The following is a 17,168-nucleotide window of genomic DNA, read 5'->3' as shown; positions in this document are numbered from 1 at the left end:
CAAGCTCACAGAATGACAACGGTATTTGACATTCGGCCATCGCTTTGGGCTATGGGATTACTGTAGTCCAATTTGATAAGGTGGTTTGCATCCCGTTGAAGGTCTTCGTATGTTTCTTCGTGTGTGTGAGTTTTGAAAGCTTTTGTTCAAAGATCACCCCCTTTAGAATCAATATGAAGATCAGATTGCGATTTGGTTTGGACTCTGGCTTAACACTGCCAGGGTCCAGATCCGGAAGATGACTGGTTACTGAGTGAAATTTTGTAACTCCTTTCACTTTTTGTCAGTTATGAAGACACATATTTATGGGTTTCTGGTCGAGGACACTTATAAGGGTCGTATTCTGTCGGATATGATGTAAAACATTGACATATTCAAGGCTTTCTCTGACAGTTCAAAGTACGGACTTGCCTTCACATTCATCCAGAACTCTTCCAATAAATCCTAATTTTTTGTTAGCTTGTCCGCATATTCCCTGGATGTTTCACCCAGGAGAGATTGTGGGTGAGGGTAACACATCGGTATTTAATCGAGTCTACAAATTCAATTTTGGTGTTCCTGATGCAGTAGGTTTTCAGCAGGAAATTACTCTCTTTCCAAAAATTTCACTATGCAATTTTTTAAGTTTAATTCTGATTGCCTAGTGTTGCATCAGCGTTCTTTAGAATTAAAGTCATCTGATAAAGGTGCTGTGTCCTCAGTATCACGTGGTAAACCACTGCATTGTCGGCAAATGAACGTTTCTTACTAGTAACTATGGAGTCCATGCCGTTAACATAAAGTAGGAGAAAAAGAGGTTCGATAACACTTCCCTGGGGAACACTTGAAGTAACTTTACTGCATTTGAGCTAACTATCTATAACTACTCTTTGAACCCAACCATTCAAAAAGTCGTGAATCCAACCCCTGATACTTTTATCCATGCCATATGCTTGTAGCTTTGCTAGTAGTTTACTATAAAGTACTTCGTCCAAGGCTTTCTTAAAATCTAGATAAATTGTGTCCACTGGAACATTGCTCTCTCCTGCAGTAAGAATATCTTGCACAAAAAGGGCAATTTGTCTCTCCCAGGATCTACCTTTTCGGAAATGGTGGTGATTTTTCATTAATAACTTGGATTATCGAGGTGTCTCACAATTGAACTCGCAACTATATGTTCCATAACCTTGCACAATATGGATGTGAGGGAAATATGTCTGTATGTATACATACATATATACACACACTTATATTTTATAAATGTGTATGACACCTTAAACTATGGCTTCACTTGAGAATAATGTTTAAAGCAAAATTGTAGAACTTGATATTTTCCATGGATAAGGTGCCTTTCTAGAATAATTGAAAGCTTTGTGAAATCGTAATTAATTACTAATACCAAAGTTTAGATATAAACTATAACATCTTTAAAGCCTGTAGTAGAGATAATTTAAACTGAATAAAACACCAAGGTTTCTAAATTATTGATATCAAAAGTATGTTTAGATCTGGACTTGCACCTGTTTTCTGCATAGTTATATACTTACAAGCTAAGAGAGTACATATAAGGTGTACATAGAAAAAGTGGTGTTTGCGGGGATTGAAATGGTGCAGGGGCTAACATACTGGCTTCCCACCCAGAGGGTGCAGGTTCAAATCCCGACGGTGTTGAATATTTTTCAAAGGTATCTCGATCCCTACTTGAGGTGGTTTGTGGAGGGCACTTTGAGTGAGTACGCTGTCCGTCGGATGGGACGTTAAACTGCGGACCCCTTGGCGCCTTTCGTAAAGAGTAGGCTAATGCCGACGCCGGGTTTCTCTCCACCCTTCATCCTTTCCTGTCCATCCCCTATGGCGCCAATGACCTTAGCTGTCGATCGCCTCCCCTAAAAACTACTACTACTGTGGTGTTTGCCATATAATACTCAACCTACACAATTTTACTAAAATACATTAATTTGGTGTTGCAAGGAAGAAGTAAGACTTGGGAACTGAGTTTCATTAATGGTCTTGCATGGATGAGTGGGGAGGACATGGAAAAGCTCAAAGAGACATAGGACATTGACATAAAATATGTCCCTGGATGAACTTTGGAAAAAATACATACTGAATCAGCATGTTCATGAATATACTTGTTGTATAATACTTATATACAAATTTCAAATCTGAGTATCCTCCAGTTTGTAATTCTTCAAGCTAGAGAAAAAACAGGACAATTTAATTAATTGATGATGATAGCCCCCATCATGACACGATAGCATTGTTGAAAGTAGATCTTTGCTAGAAGCTAATGAAGGAAAAACTATTATACCTTTCATAGATATATTGTGCATGTATATCAATCAAAAGGAATAGACAACAGGTTTCCTAGGTCTTAGGCCCTTGGGTACTATAAAAAGAGTTGAAGAACTGAATAAAGTCAGACCCCTTTCAATGAAATCATCTATGTGGTGTTCTATAAAATAAATATCTTGTCTACTTCAATCATTCATATTTATTTATACATATACACACATAAATACCAAGAAGTTTAATTTAGACTAAATTTACAATCTGTACCTACTTTTACATTTAATTTATCACAATTATAATTATAATAAACCTGAATTTTATGGCATCTCCTTTACTATTTAAGTAAAATCACCAAAGCTTCCAAATCTGTACAGATGTATACCAGAGAAAATTACAATGGAAAATTTCTTGCTGGGATATTTATTGTCAAAACATTCAATGAATTATAAATATTGGACAATAAATTAGATTTGACAAAAACACAGCCAATGAGAGAACTCCAGAATAGTATAGAACACTTAGCTGTTGTCTATTCTGCTTAGCTCTCTTATGAAGACCTTTGTGTGCAATGCTAAATTTTGGTGCAAATACCAACTTCATATTGTAGCTATAGTAGGTGGCATCACTAAAAATTGACCAGTAAGACGATTTCTGCATTTTAGGCCACAAATGTGATATAAATTGAAATGATTGCCACAACCAAAAGAATATGTTCCAGTTACTTATTTATGAGTTGATCATTCATTTAACATACATGGTTAACCAAAAGCCACTGTATTACTGTGCAACATTCATAGCTGCACTCATCAATTAGATAGATAAAGCACTTATAAAATGCATCTTCAGTTGTCTCATAACAATCAGATAATTTACATATACAAACTAAATAATGTAATTCTTCTCCAATCCTATTGAATTCATTGGATCCAATTAAAAGAGGAGGATTTATAGTGGCTTTCCCTGAAATATTTTTTAAGTAGACTTATGTATCAGAATTTCATAGTCACTATAGCTGAATTCATTTCCACCATAAGATACATAGCAAACACCATGGCTGGGATGAACCTGTAAAGAGAATAAGTTTTACTTTGTAATAACATACCATGCTATCAATTTTTAATTATATTTTTCCATTTTCTTCATAGTTTTTGATAAGTTCTTTTAATTGGCATATATATTATGCATAAAATGTTAAATAATATACACATGTACAATTTGTTCAGTCTGATGCTTTACTACTTTCAACAGTTAGAATCATTTGAATCATTACATTTAATGTTTTTTATTGAGCTATGTCAATTCCTCAACCATTAGACATGACAATGCAATAATTTCAGAGTGTAAACATCATTTGCCTTGACTGGGATCCCAGGCAAGGTGAATGATTTTTACACACTGAAATTGTTGCATTGAAATGCACATTAGCGGATAACTCCATTAAAAGTTACTTTTGCGGCATCTCCTGCAGTTTCTTTGGAGACATTGGACATGATTTTTCATAGCTGTCCGCAAATTTAAACCCCATTAAGTATCTCTGATTGTTAGTGAAACTTGGGCAGTAAATTGAAACTAGCCAGGATGGAATTTCAATACTGAATACATTTAAAAAATCCACCATGCAGAGTGGCTGACTCCATGTTTAAAAGTGTCTCCTGCTAGGATTTGAACCATTTCATAATATCTGACAGATGTTGCCTGTATGTGGTAACTTCTGGTAGGATCTGTGTCATGTGATAAAGTGCTGAATCAATTTCTCTTTTTTGCATCAACATATACCTTGATAATAGTAATAAAAGATTTGGTGTTTTCCCGGCGTATCAGCTGTGTAAATTCCTCTTGGGTCCTCCACTGGGTTATATCGGCCGACATTTCGATGTCCGACTCGGTCATTGTCTTCAGGGCTTGAAGCCCTGAAGACGATGACTGAGTCGGACAACGAAATGTCGGCCGATATAACCCAGTGGAGGACCCAAGAGGAATTCAAGCAGTTGATAATAGTTCTTCTCTTACCCCAACTCATGACAGGTTATAGAATTGGTTATGTACACAGAAAGTAAGAGCTCTTAATATATGTATGATTGACAAGTGAGCAAAAATTACTCATTCCATCCCCATATTACTTGCAATTAAGTGCAAAGAGCTATACAATATTAGATCATTATATCCATACATTTGTAGACTGATCCAAACACCAATACAAAAAGCTGAGAGATACTTTCAGATTATTATTGATGACTGTTCATAAGTTATGATAATCTATCTACTAAAGATGAAGGATGAAGCAAGCAGAAAGTTGATGTTGAATGAGCATCTACCTTCGTCAAACCTGCCTTCAGGATGATTACTGTTGTAGTGATAGTTATTTCAGGTGAAGAAGTCTGATTCCAATCTGCTCATATCATGTGTGATAATATAGGAGAGTCAAGCTCACATGAACTTAAAAATTTTTGCAGTCAAAAGGGAATACATCTACAGCAATCTATACCTTACATCAGCCAACAGAACGGTGTGAGTAAAAGAGGTAACAAAATATTCCTTAATATTGCTTGTACCACGTTAGTAGAAATCAACTTCCCAAGATAACCAATGGGTGAAGCAAAACAATGGTTGAACAGAATTCTGAAATATACCATAAAATCATCAGGTTCATGATGTTTCTTCCAAAAGGTGTATGAGTTGTTGCTCATTCTAATGCTGATTGGGGTGGGGTACCATTCTAATTTGCAAGGGTGCAAGCGTCCTTTTATGTAATTACATGAAAATCAGGTATGCAGTTTAGCCTGAAAATCAAGTATGCTATGGATAACTGCTTAAAGAAGCAGTTATCCCATAGCACTGTCAACAGCTGAGGCTGAGTACATTGTCTGTGGAGCAACATTTTCTGAGAGAATGAGAATTGTTGCAGGTTAATAATGCTATTTGGTAAAAGAAATTGTACATTGGCACACTTGTCATTGTTATTGGTGTTTTTTTAAGTCTCATTAATGATTACTAATGGGAAGAATATTAAAAGAGGTTTTATCACATAATGTACTATGTATATTTGGCTAACAAAAGTTTTGCGGGTAAAGTGTAATCATCATTAAATAAAAAATTGTTCATAGGTGAAAATGCAAATACTTTCCAAGGAATGCTTCACACAAATAGGAGGCATTAATTTGGATTTAAAAAAATATGATTCTCAGAGATGAGATGATGAAAGTAGGTAGGGGAACAGCTATGGCAAGCAATATTTCTAAAACATTAGATCCTGACAAATTAAATAAGAGTTGGTCATTGGATAGTTCTAGTTAGCCTTACCCCTCCTTTCATTGTTTTCAATACTTCCATCCCATACTATATATTTCTATGCATATGATCAGTGGTCTAACATTAATGTAAATCTAAAAACTTCTACCATGGCATTACACGAAAATAATTACTGAAATGGCTACTGTAAGTTTTTATCACTCAGAGCATGAAATAGTATTTTTTTTTAATACTTGGTTGCAAAGTGTAAATTATCCCTTAAATGGAGTTATATTCTTCCCACTGTGTTTTCTAAAATTTATTTTTTCTCAAAAAATGTTTCTTAAGCCCTCTTTTTCTCAAACATTTTTGAGTAAACAGGAAGAGGTCTAGAGTGGGTGTATGTAAGTGTAAATATTGTCATTATGGTAGTCACATTACAATGAAAATTTAACTTTCATTGTAAAATTTAATTCCTTAAATAATAATATCAATACTTATTGATCCATCCAAAAAATAATAGGTATAAACTGATAGAGGCTTAGGAAACAATCACCTGTGAGGAATAGCGACATGAAATCTCTCCCCTCCCAATTAGTTGTCCTTTCTACATGCAGGTACTCTCCCTCCAAAGATATTAATGTGGAGTTATAGATATCAGGGAGAGCTCCAACTTCTATTCCCTCACTCCCTAAGACCTACCCCAATCTCATTTTTCATCAACACATTTTCCTAGATGCTTTATTATGGATATATTTCAGAATTCATTCCTGTGCCCCAATTTTTACTATTCGTGGCAGGTTACTTTTGAATCTGTAGCCAATTTTTTTACTTACGGGAGCACTTCACATTTGCCATCTTGAAGTGATGATGAAATTCTCTGTTGAAATGATCACATGAGAGATAATGGAAATGATGAAGAATATGAAATAGGTTAACCTTCAACAAGATAATTCCAACACAAAACAAGTTTGCCACCAATGGTTCCATTGTTTTATGCAATAAACACAAGATGGTGGGTCTATGCTTGCCTTCAGTAAAAAAACTTACAGCATAGTTGTGAAGACTCTTCACTCAACGCCAATCGCAACTCCATTTTCTTTCGCCTCCTTCTCCCCCCCTTCTCTCTCACCCACCCCTCCTCTCCCTCATGATTGGTATATAAATGGACTGCGATTGGTTTAATTTGTACCTGATGATGACGCTTGAGCGTTGAAACCGGTTGTACACTAATAAAGCACAGTGGAAAGTTACTTTGTATTCTTAATTTTATTAAAATGAATTTCCACAAGGTTGAGGCGGGAACAATTGAATATTCATAAATGTTCTTTTGGCAAAAGCCCAAGTAATCATGGAATGAAATTTATTTCCTGAGGAATTAATAATACCAGTAAAAGCAAGGACAACAGAAACTAACAAAACTGGCACCATGTGCACAGCTCAACGATCCGCCAATCACAGACGGCTCATTGGGTATAAGTCATCTAGCGCCGCTAGTGGGTGGGGCTATAGTCTGCGTCATGGCCGCCAGATTGCACCAGTTCGTACATTTATTGCATAGAGCATGTACTAAGCTGAAGATAGAAGGGTTGAAAGATAGAAGTTACAATAAGCAACTGTTAAAGAGAAACGGTGGTAGCAGTGATAGCTTAAGAGATAACTGTCTGAAGACGAAGAATATGAAGATTATATTAGTCCAATGAATACAATGATTTGTATTTATATCATATTACCACATCCATCTAGAAACCCTGTATCCAAATACGACCTCCATGCTGGTTGCCTTATAAAAAAAACTAGGCATGCTTATTTATGGGAGTCCATCTATTCTGCTATATGTATGGATAGATAGATACATAAATAGATAAATAGTCGTCTTCATTTTGGGGCGAGATTGAGACTATGGATTCTCTTCTAACCCCTCGGTAGCAAAGTCTGCTGAATTGGGCCTTTCAATTTCCCATCACCCTTTCTCTTGATGCTGAATGCCACATTATGACTTATCAGGGGAGGATGCAAAATGCTACCATTAACATTAGTTCATTGATTGAAAAATGTGGAGAATTCATGACATCTCCAGTTCTCATTCATTAAAGTCACGGAAAGATTGGCCAAAAAATTGGAAAGCAATGGGCTTAAATGTGAAAAGAGTTGACAAAAGATCACTGAAACTGGACTAAGTAGAGTGTCTAACAGAACTATAAATCTAAATGAATAAGAATGAGGAATTAAGAGAAAAGAGCTGCCAGTCACTCTTCAAATCATAGGATTCATCTCTATTGTTACTGATTGAGACAACATCTCAAATGAATTTAAAAAATCAAATCAAATAAATAGTTTTCACCTCTTAAGAATTCTGAGATGAGCATTCAGGCATTTCATTAAGGACAGGAGCACATATGGGTCACACATGATATACCACTACCAAGAAGACAAATTATACATAACTTCTTAAGGGAACATGACAGGTACATACTATATAACACAAACAAATTAAGTTTCACTGCCTCTCCATGTGGTAAACTTACATAGAATTGTATGCTAACAAATCAGTAATGGTGAGTAAGACAACTTACAGTAACCGTATTGCCTAATTCTATCATTCATACTACTTCAAATCGCATATACAGCTTCATTTGTTCTTAATTTATTAAATTTTAATATGTATAACTATTTACCCTCCCTATCGGTAATGTTCCCATATGAGGTGCTCTGCCAATGTACAGCACTTCACCTTTGCTGAACCCTCCAGGTACGGCACCGGCAGGGATATTGTTTCCTGAGGAGGGTACCCATTCTAATCCATTACCACAGAGTACCTGCAATAATATAGATACATACATTGTTGATTGATTACTGTATTGATGTGAGTTGAAAATCATATTCAAGTTATTTATTTATTTATTTATTTATTTATTTGGGATACATTGCTGTTAGGCGATAAGCCGGGTGGCAATGACATGATATAACAAACAGTAGTCATTCTTAAAACATATCACAGTGTCATTAAATAGTCGCCATTAAATAGTGTCATTTAACAATCCCATCATGTATACCTTTTACATTCACGCCTAAATGATTTAATGCTTTTGGGTAAGGGCTTAAAGAGTTCATCAGGCAGCTGGTTCCACTCTTTGATTCCCATATTTAGGAACGAAAACTTGGCGGTGTTTGTCCTTTGGGGCATATATTATAATTAATTTGTAAAGAAGAAATTTCCTTTTTACACATTTTCTTGCCTACAGCTGCAATTTACTAGATAACGAATCACTATGAAGTTATTTTAATGAACAAAATTCTAAAAAAAATAATGAGTCACTATCATATAAACTATGACTTAAAATAAGTGCAAAAGCTTCTTTCAAGTAACAAATTGAAGTATTTTTAATGCTTACAAAAGTTAAGTGAGGCTTCCACGCATCCTCATGTATTCAGTTTCCATGAGAAATTAGTCCTCGAATAATTTTTAAAATTCATATAATAGTCTCCAAGTTTTCCATTTGATGTGAAATTAATATCATTTTAGGGATGCCCTCCATATACTTATCATACTTATACATGTCAGACTAGTGACACTAGTCATCAAAGTAAAACCAAATATTAACATATGCCGAGTGCCTAAACCGCAAAACTCCTATTCCGTCAGAAATTTTTCTATTTTAATACAAAATGATATATTAGTCCCAACATTATTTTATTATTTGTTTGGAAAAATTCTACTAAGAGTATAAAATAATATACCTGCTGGTTATGGTGCTTTAAGTATGCTTAAGGACAATTTTGATTTTCAGGGACTCATGCTCTTATTTCAGCATACCAAAGTATGAAAACTTCCTTCCACTTTACTTTTGAACCCAGTTTTATTTCACAAGAAATGAAGTTAAAGAGGTTAAAAAACACAATGGATTGAGCATTTACAAAGAGAACATCCTAAATAATCCTAACCATTTAAATAATGAATAATTATTAAATACACTTAATTATTATTGAATTATCAAACCTGGTATTTGCTTTTTGCATGCTCCAGTCCTCCCCAGGCAATATAACAGTACTTATATGCCTGATTTATTTTTCCAGGTAGTAAATCATTATTATGATCTACTCTGCCAATGAAGAGGTCACCATTATGGTCTTCTCCACCCACAAATGCCCCAGGTGGCACTTCTCCATCGGATGCTGGGACCCATTCATAATCTGTTTCAACCACTGTTACGACCCAAAGAAAATAAATCAGGATTTTTATGGTAGGACACTTAATTTTTTCATAAACATAAAAACTTAAATAAATTTTTATTGGAATAATAATAATCATTATTATACCAATAATAATTTTTCCAGTCTGATTATTTTGACGATATATATAAAATATAAATAAACATGTGGATGACACTTATTAACTTTCAGTGGTATTGATTTTTGTTCCCAAACCAGACTTATTTTTAAGTAGTAGAAGTATTTAGGGGAGGCGACTCACAGCTAAGGTCGTTTGCACCATTAGGGATGGACAGGAAAGGATGAACGGTGGAGAGAAATTCAGAGTCGGCATTAGCCTACTCTTAACGAAAGGTGCCAAGGGGTCCGCAGATTAAAGTCCCATCTGACAGACGGCGTACTCACTCAAAGTGCCCTCCACAAAGCACCTCAAGTAGGGATCAAGATACCACTGAAAAATATTCAACACCGCTGGTATTCGAACCTGGGCCCTTGGGTTGGGAAGCCAGTATGTTAGTCACCGCACCATCCCGACCCCCAAAATATTTATATAATATAGCCACCGCAGACTTATTTTTCAGTAACAAAATATTTTACAAAGCGGCATGTGACGTGAATATTTCCATTTCATTGTTTATGGCACTGGTAATTATATCAAGAAAATAATCTCCATTATAGTAATTTACTAACAATTTTTTTGCTTGGGTTCCTGGAGTAGCTTGAGTACACTACTGACCCTAATAACTATTGGCAGTTGAAATAAATCTTTGGGTCCATTACAGGCTACCCAAACACATTCCCTCTGTTTATGGCATATATATTGGCTTATGTGTCAAACAGGAATTTTGATTTTGAAGCCGGCAAAATTAGAAATAACTCTTACTCTTTAAAAGTAAATATAGGTTCACACCATCCTGAATAATACCATTAGAAAAGTAACACATGCTCCCTCAATAAAAATAATTTTTGAGAATTATTCCTTTGCTTTCCATTACGGTCAAATGTTCAATGCTTAGGGAAGCAGAAACTACTTTCATTAAAAATTATAATGTCAAATTAAATATGAAGAAGATGCATATCCTCCTAAGTTTGGAAACTTAAGTGCTAAACGTAGTCTGGGATACATGGAGAGCCTCTAACTAATGTACGAACATTAATCTTAATAATTACTCAAATGAAAAAATTGATAGCCGTAACAAAAGGGGGATTTTCAGCATAAATTCCGTGAATACTGCCTTTCATAAGACAAAGAAATACTAAATATTCAATGGGATCAACCTCAACTAAAGAAAAATCTTCTGAAGGGAGTATATGAACAACAGAGCACAGAAAACTGGACAACTTAAATTTTTGGTATCATGAAATATCACCAGTATACAGTAGGTAGATGAGCAAACAAATATGGAGATATTGAAACTGGTTGTACGCAAATAAAGGACAGTGAAAAGATACTTTGTATTCTTAATTTTATTAAATATGGAGATTCTTAGAAAGATCTCAAACCAAATCTTTGCAGGAAAATGGGGATGGATGGGATACATAATGCACATGATATCCTCTTAATCGCTTTAATAAGAAGAGAAGATTGAGAATGGAATAATGCCTATAGAGCACAAAATATCTATTGAGTATAGTATACAATGGAAATCCACAATATAAACCACATAAAGCACCAGTTTAACTATGTGCTCATACTTTAACTCTTAAAACGGAAACTCATAAAGAATATACAATATATAAATCTGTATGAACACTAATACAAAAGGAAATTACAAAAACAGCATTTCTAAGTGTAAAGAGAACAGAGAACATCATCAACTATATCTCGCACCATTATAATCCAAAGGCATTTGGAAAGTTTTCATGATAAATGTAATTAATATATAATGATCATCCTCAAGCATATGTTTTATAATTCAATGTCATCTGATTATGACCAAAAAGTGCTAACTAATGTGTTGATCATTTTTCAAAGGTACCTACATAAAAGTTGAGTTGCCAGAACTATCATGACAATATATCAATTGATCATGATGGATTTAAGTCTACCTAACCATGTTGATTCCCAAAAAAGTATTTAGAAAGAAATTAGACCCCTTGATCTTAGAAAGTGACTAGTTCCCAACTATATTCCAACCTGTATATAAATTTGGCCAGAATATTTCATTAGAGCGGTATAGTTTACATCCAATCAAAGGGATAGGCAGTCGTATATGAGAACGATTGACCAATAAGATTGATTACACACATGCAGCTTAAGTGGAACTTGGGATCTACAATGAGAGGATGGCAAATAATAACTGATTTCAGAAAGGGGAGAGGCGTGCATGATGCTATTACAGTAATAAGGTTAATTAAAGAGAGGAAGGTAGAATACGATCAGGATGCATTTGTTTGTTTCATAAATTATGAGAGGGCATTCAATGATTAAAATGAGTATTCTTAATTAACGCATTGCAGAAAATAGATAAGATTAGAGAGGTAGGTGACTTGCAGGTACCTGGCCTCTGTAAATGTCTCTAACTTCTCTGGAGTGAATTACAGATTTAGAGTCATAATTGGCTGTGTTATAAAAATAGTTATAACAGGAAAGTCTATGAACACCTGTGCTTTCAAACACATAGATGTTGCAGTTCCTGTATGCAAAGGAAATGGTAAAAGAGGCATGGGTATAACTGAGGATAAAAATGAAACTAAGCTGGGAATTCATAAATTCATTTAAGTTTTCCAGTCAGCCAAGGAGTTACAACCATGCTGACAGCATAAGAAAATCAGTGTGATAGGAATGGGATGAAAATAAATGTAAAAAAACAAAGGTTATGTGAATTTGAGGAAGAGGGAAGGTAGGTTAAACAAAATAGGAGGTCATAAACTAGAGCACATGGAACAGTTTACCTTAGTCGAAAATGTTTTCAACCAAAATGGTCAAAGAGGTAGGGGCATTAGAAGAAAATTTGCAATTGGATGAGACGTTTCCACAAGGAGGAGGGAATTAATGACAGGGTCATTCAGTAATGATGCTAAGAAAAGGCTTATTAAAGCTTTCATATGGAGCATGGTTTTGTACAACAATGCCATTGGCACATGATGATAGGCATATATTGGAATCCTTAGAAATGTGGGTATCCTTAGAAATGTGGGTATCCGTAGAAATGTGGGTGAGCAGAGGGATAGAAAGGTTAAATGGACAGAAAGGAAGAACAAAAAACCATACTCTGATTGATTTGTCAATGAGTCATATAACCAAGTTATAATGGAGACTTTTAAATTTTCATTAAAAAAATACTATAAGCATTTCACTTGTGTACATTTTAAGAGTCAGTATTACTGTGATATTAATGTGTACACTAGTACCTTAAGTCTATTTTTGTAAATTTATACTTCAAATAAGCATCCTTGGTTAATCTATAAAAAAAGCAGATTTCATGTAAATAAATCTTATTCCTATACAATCCATGAGTGTATATGTGTGTGTGTGTGTATGTATGTGTGTGTGTGTGTGTATATATATATATATATATATATATATATATATATATATATATATATATATATGTATATATATAGAATATATATATACATATATATATATAGAATATATATATACATATATATATATAGAATATATATATATATACATATATATATGTATATATATAATGGATACACATTGCATACCCATGACTACATATCTATCCGTATGTACATATTCATGGAAAATTTGGGTTCAACATCACACATCCAGCACTAGATCATTCAAAAAATTTAATAAACAAAGCTTTTGTTGAGGCATTTCAATGTAAGGAAAATGCTTGCAGCATGATTTAATGGCAATTCAAATTTGGTCTTTCAAGTTTGAAATTAAATAAGCCTAAGTATGGTGAGGATATTCAAATAACTGACCACATATTCCATTGCCACTTGTGCACAAACATTGTATCCATCATTTCTATCATGTAGATATTTTAGGAAGCATGTATCATGTATACACAATGTATCTACCTGTGTACTTTGCAATACAAAGCATAACGAAGGGATATCCATCCTTGGATATCCCTTCGTTATGCTTTGTATGAATCTGTATATCCAATGGTTATCCACTGTGGATATTAATACAGTATGCACAAAATGGATGAATTTGCCCTCTGTGTGTATGAGGCACATCATTGTATACATGAGGAATACCTCATATGTGGGGATGAATACACTAGATAAAGACAAATACAAATTGAAATATACAATAGCTGTAAAACTTTCAAGAGATAGTGAACCAGATATGAGATGAGGGAGCGTTAGGAAAAAAATGAAAAGCACCACTTCTGACAAATAGAATTAAAACTTTTTCAAAAATGCATTGCGCATATCAAATGAATATATTATTGCTCTTTCAGCAAGCAGTTGTGAACGGTAGGTACTTCCATTGCATACTACTTTGCCTTTCCAAATGACCTTGACACCCACACCAATGTGGATGACATTTTACGGAATTAAGATTACAATGATATTAGTCATTGGCCGTTTTTCCATATTTTCATTGATTAAGTCAGTCATGTACACGGAATGAAAATTTAGAAAAAAATCCAGGTAAATTGCACATGGATTTTCGAAATACAAAAATTTTTAGCTCGATGTGATCACTATGCCAAGGCTAGCATATATGGGATAAATACCCTCCATTAAAACAATGGGTAAAAATAATTTATGTTTAGCCTTTAACGCTGCGCCAATTCAGTTTTATTTGAATTCTGTGTGAAACTGGTTCCATTGAGAATATTATTTTCTTCATTCATGCATTTTTTCACAATCAATGACCGATTTTTATGTAGCCAAGAACAACACGTTCGATATCGGAGTAGATATGACTAGGCCTTAACAACTGCCATAGTTTACTGCGACAGAAGCATATGGGTGCGTATTTTGAACGACATTTCCGATTTATTCAAGGAAATTGGAATACGCTACGTCATTATTTCCCGAAATTTTATATTCCTCGGGTTAGAGAAAAAATATCTGCGTTTCCATAAGTGTGAATTGGCACTTACTATGGCAACTAATATGGAAAAAATTGTGGCGATCATACAGCGGTGAAATGAAATTAAATGACATCGAAGATCGTAAAGAACAACCTAATCGGGAGAGCAAGAGGTTGTTGAGAATTATAAATTCCGAGAAGTAAAGCAGATAATGGCCATGCTTGCAATGGAACGGCGATGCAATGACGACGTTGGTCTATTTAAATGACGAGCTTGCTTTTACGCTTGCACCTTCTTGTCGTAATTTTTCTGCCGCGACTGAGCGAAAATACAGACGGTTTGGCATTGACAACCTACACCCACCAAAGAGCACATTATGGTTAAATTTCACCATTGTCGTAATTGATTTTACGTTCAAATAATAAAAATAATAGCAGCGGCCTACACTTTCAAAAATGACATTTCTGTAGATGTTACCAAATTGTACAAAAATATTTATTATTGAAGAAATGCGGCAAAGGCATTTCAGGTAATACTCTTTTTCATACATGCGCATGTAATAACAAATAAGTACGCCATCAAATCAGCTGATCGCTCAAGCCTTGGGGGAGGATGCTTTCTATCGGCAACCTAATTTTGTTAGTAACACCTTCGGTGAATAAGTTTTCTCGTCTCCTATAAAATGTGACACTAATATTTTCTTTCACAATACGAAGTATCTTCATGATAAGCAGCTTTTTTAGATAAGTTCACCAGCTAAAATGGATGATAACAGAAAATATAAGTGCCCGATGGACTAAGAAAACATTATTTTGACCTTAGTTTCGCCCACTAATAATGGTCATTCTCAACAAATAATACCCCTATTTTTGCGAAATCAAAACATTCTGCCTATATTAATTACGTTCCTCACATTGTTATCACGAACAATGATTTGGCGGAATAAATATCAAATAGTTACATAAAATAAAAGGTCATGACTTGCAAACTTACATTTAACCATTACGACGTCCTTACAACGCCGGACAACCGATGTACAAATACGAATTCAATTCACAATCACTCCCAGTTCTATAACACGAGCTGCGTCGTCACAGAGCAGGCGATATGTCCTGACCTCCCACACTAACGCATGCGCCAAAATGCGCGACGCGACTCAAGTTTTTTCACCGCATTCTCAAATGATTCCGAATGATACTATGTGAAATACCGAGGCGAGAAACTTACTCTGGATTCATTTGGAAAAGTCCAAACTCACGGCGGGAGTTATAGATCCAAATTTTCGCCAATTAATTTCTATATTTTGCAAATCACGGACATTCTCTTATCTAGAATACGCATAATTGTTCATTCATGAAATACTGTCTCCGAAAACCTATTTGGAATCACTCAAGTCTACGGGTTAACTATCTTGCTTAAATGCATAATATGCAAACTAGAGGACTTATAAATGTTCGCAGCATTTGAAATCGTATACACGGTGTTAACAATGATGTTACTTTGAATAATCTTATAAAAGGTGCCCTTATTATTGGATTGGTATGCGACGCGGTATCTATTTGCATTTAAATGGCTTAAAACCAAGTGCTGCTATCATACTCCCATGACTGCAGAAATATCTTCTCCCAAAACATCCGATGTAACTTTATTGTCGACCATCGTATTAAAAAATTGTGTGTATATTCACACACCATGGGTGGGAGGGCCAGTTCCTTTCTCTATGCATTCTAATGTCTCCCAGGAAGTTCTGGTGCATGAAAAATCTGACTGCTTGGGTGAAGATGAGGACACATCCTCAAGAATCATGCCGGTGCCCTGTGATCTGTAGCCCATCACTCCATTCCGTCTATGCGGAAGGCCAAACGTTTTCGGGCATACATACAGGGTGCGTCAAATTAACTGCCTTCTTCAATTGTTCCTGGCTCAACCTTGTGGAAATTCATTTTAATGAAATTAAGAATACAAAGTAACTTTCCAACCAACCAGCCAACGCTTGAGCGTTGAAACCGGTTGTATGCTAATAAAGGACAGTGGAAAGTTACTTTGTATTCTTAATTTCATAAACGGCCTTCTTTTTAAATCAAAATGCTCTTAAAAAGGAAGCTATGTTGCCGCATCCTGAACTACATACCTATAAAAGTGCTTACCGGTTGACCGAGATACATGAGTGATATGTTATATGAGTATCTCCTCAACCCTTAGAAGTATTTTTGATTAACATGAGTTGATTTTGAACATTGCCTGAGGATCATAAGATTTTCCGTAGACTCTAAATTAAGCCATCATAGTCCTAATGTTTGATAGGTAAAAATCAAATTGACTCGCCATTAACACACTTGTCTTACAAATATTATGAATGACACAAAAGATGCTGATGTATAGACTATTAATTAGTGTTATGTCATCATTTAATATGTGGAACAGTGTGGTCTAACTGCTAAAGTTATTCCATATGGCTGAAGTTAACCATTACCCTTTTGTAGG

General features: G+C 34.9%; 1 protein-coding gene across 1 annotated transcript; it reads right to left on the bottom strand.

Annotated features, from left to right (window-relative positions):
* Positions 1–2,675: 2,675 nt before the first annotated feature.
* Positions 2,676–15,802, bottom strand: LOC139690836 (uncharacterized). The gene is made up of 4 exons (XM_071588431.1): positions 15,678–15,802; positions 9,500–9,705; positions 8,178–8,318; positions 2,676–3,336 (listed from the first exon to the last, which is right to left on the bottom strand). Exons 1-4 carry the CDS (start codon positions 15,685–15,687, stop codon positions 3,244–3,246), a joined length of 450 nt encoding a protein of 149 aa, XP_071444532.1. The 5' UTR covers positions 15,688–15,802; the 3' UTR covers positions 2,676–3,243.
* Positions 15,803–17,168: the final 1,366 nt, after the last annotated feature.

This window comes from Hetaerina americana, unplaced genomic scaffold (genome assembly GCF_022747635.1).
Source record: "Hetaerina americana unplaced genomic scaffold, ioHetAmer1.1.p SCAF_3, whole genome shotgun sequence".
In the NCBI taxonomy this organism is placed as follows: domain Eukaryota; kingdom Metazoa; phylum Arthropoda; class Insecta; order Odonata; family Calopterygidae; genus Hetaerina; species Hetaerina americana.
This window is presented reverse-complemented; position numbering and strand designations above follow the sequence as displayed.

Bases quoted from the DNA above. Each gene is read 5' to 3' on its own strand.
- LOC139690836 (XM_071588431.1), bottom strand. The intron at 8,319-9,499 runs GTTTGATAATTC...ATATTATTGCAG, and splicing joins ATGCAAAAAGCAAATACCAG to GTACTCTGTGGTAATGGATT. The intron at 3,337-8,177 runs GTAAATAGTTAT...TTCTCTTTACAG, and splicing joins GAACATTACCGATAGGGAGG to GTTCATCCCAGCCATGGTGT.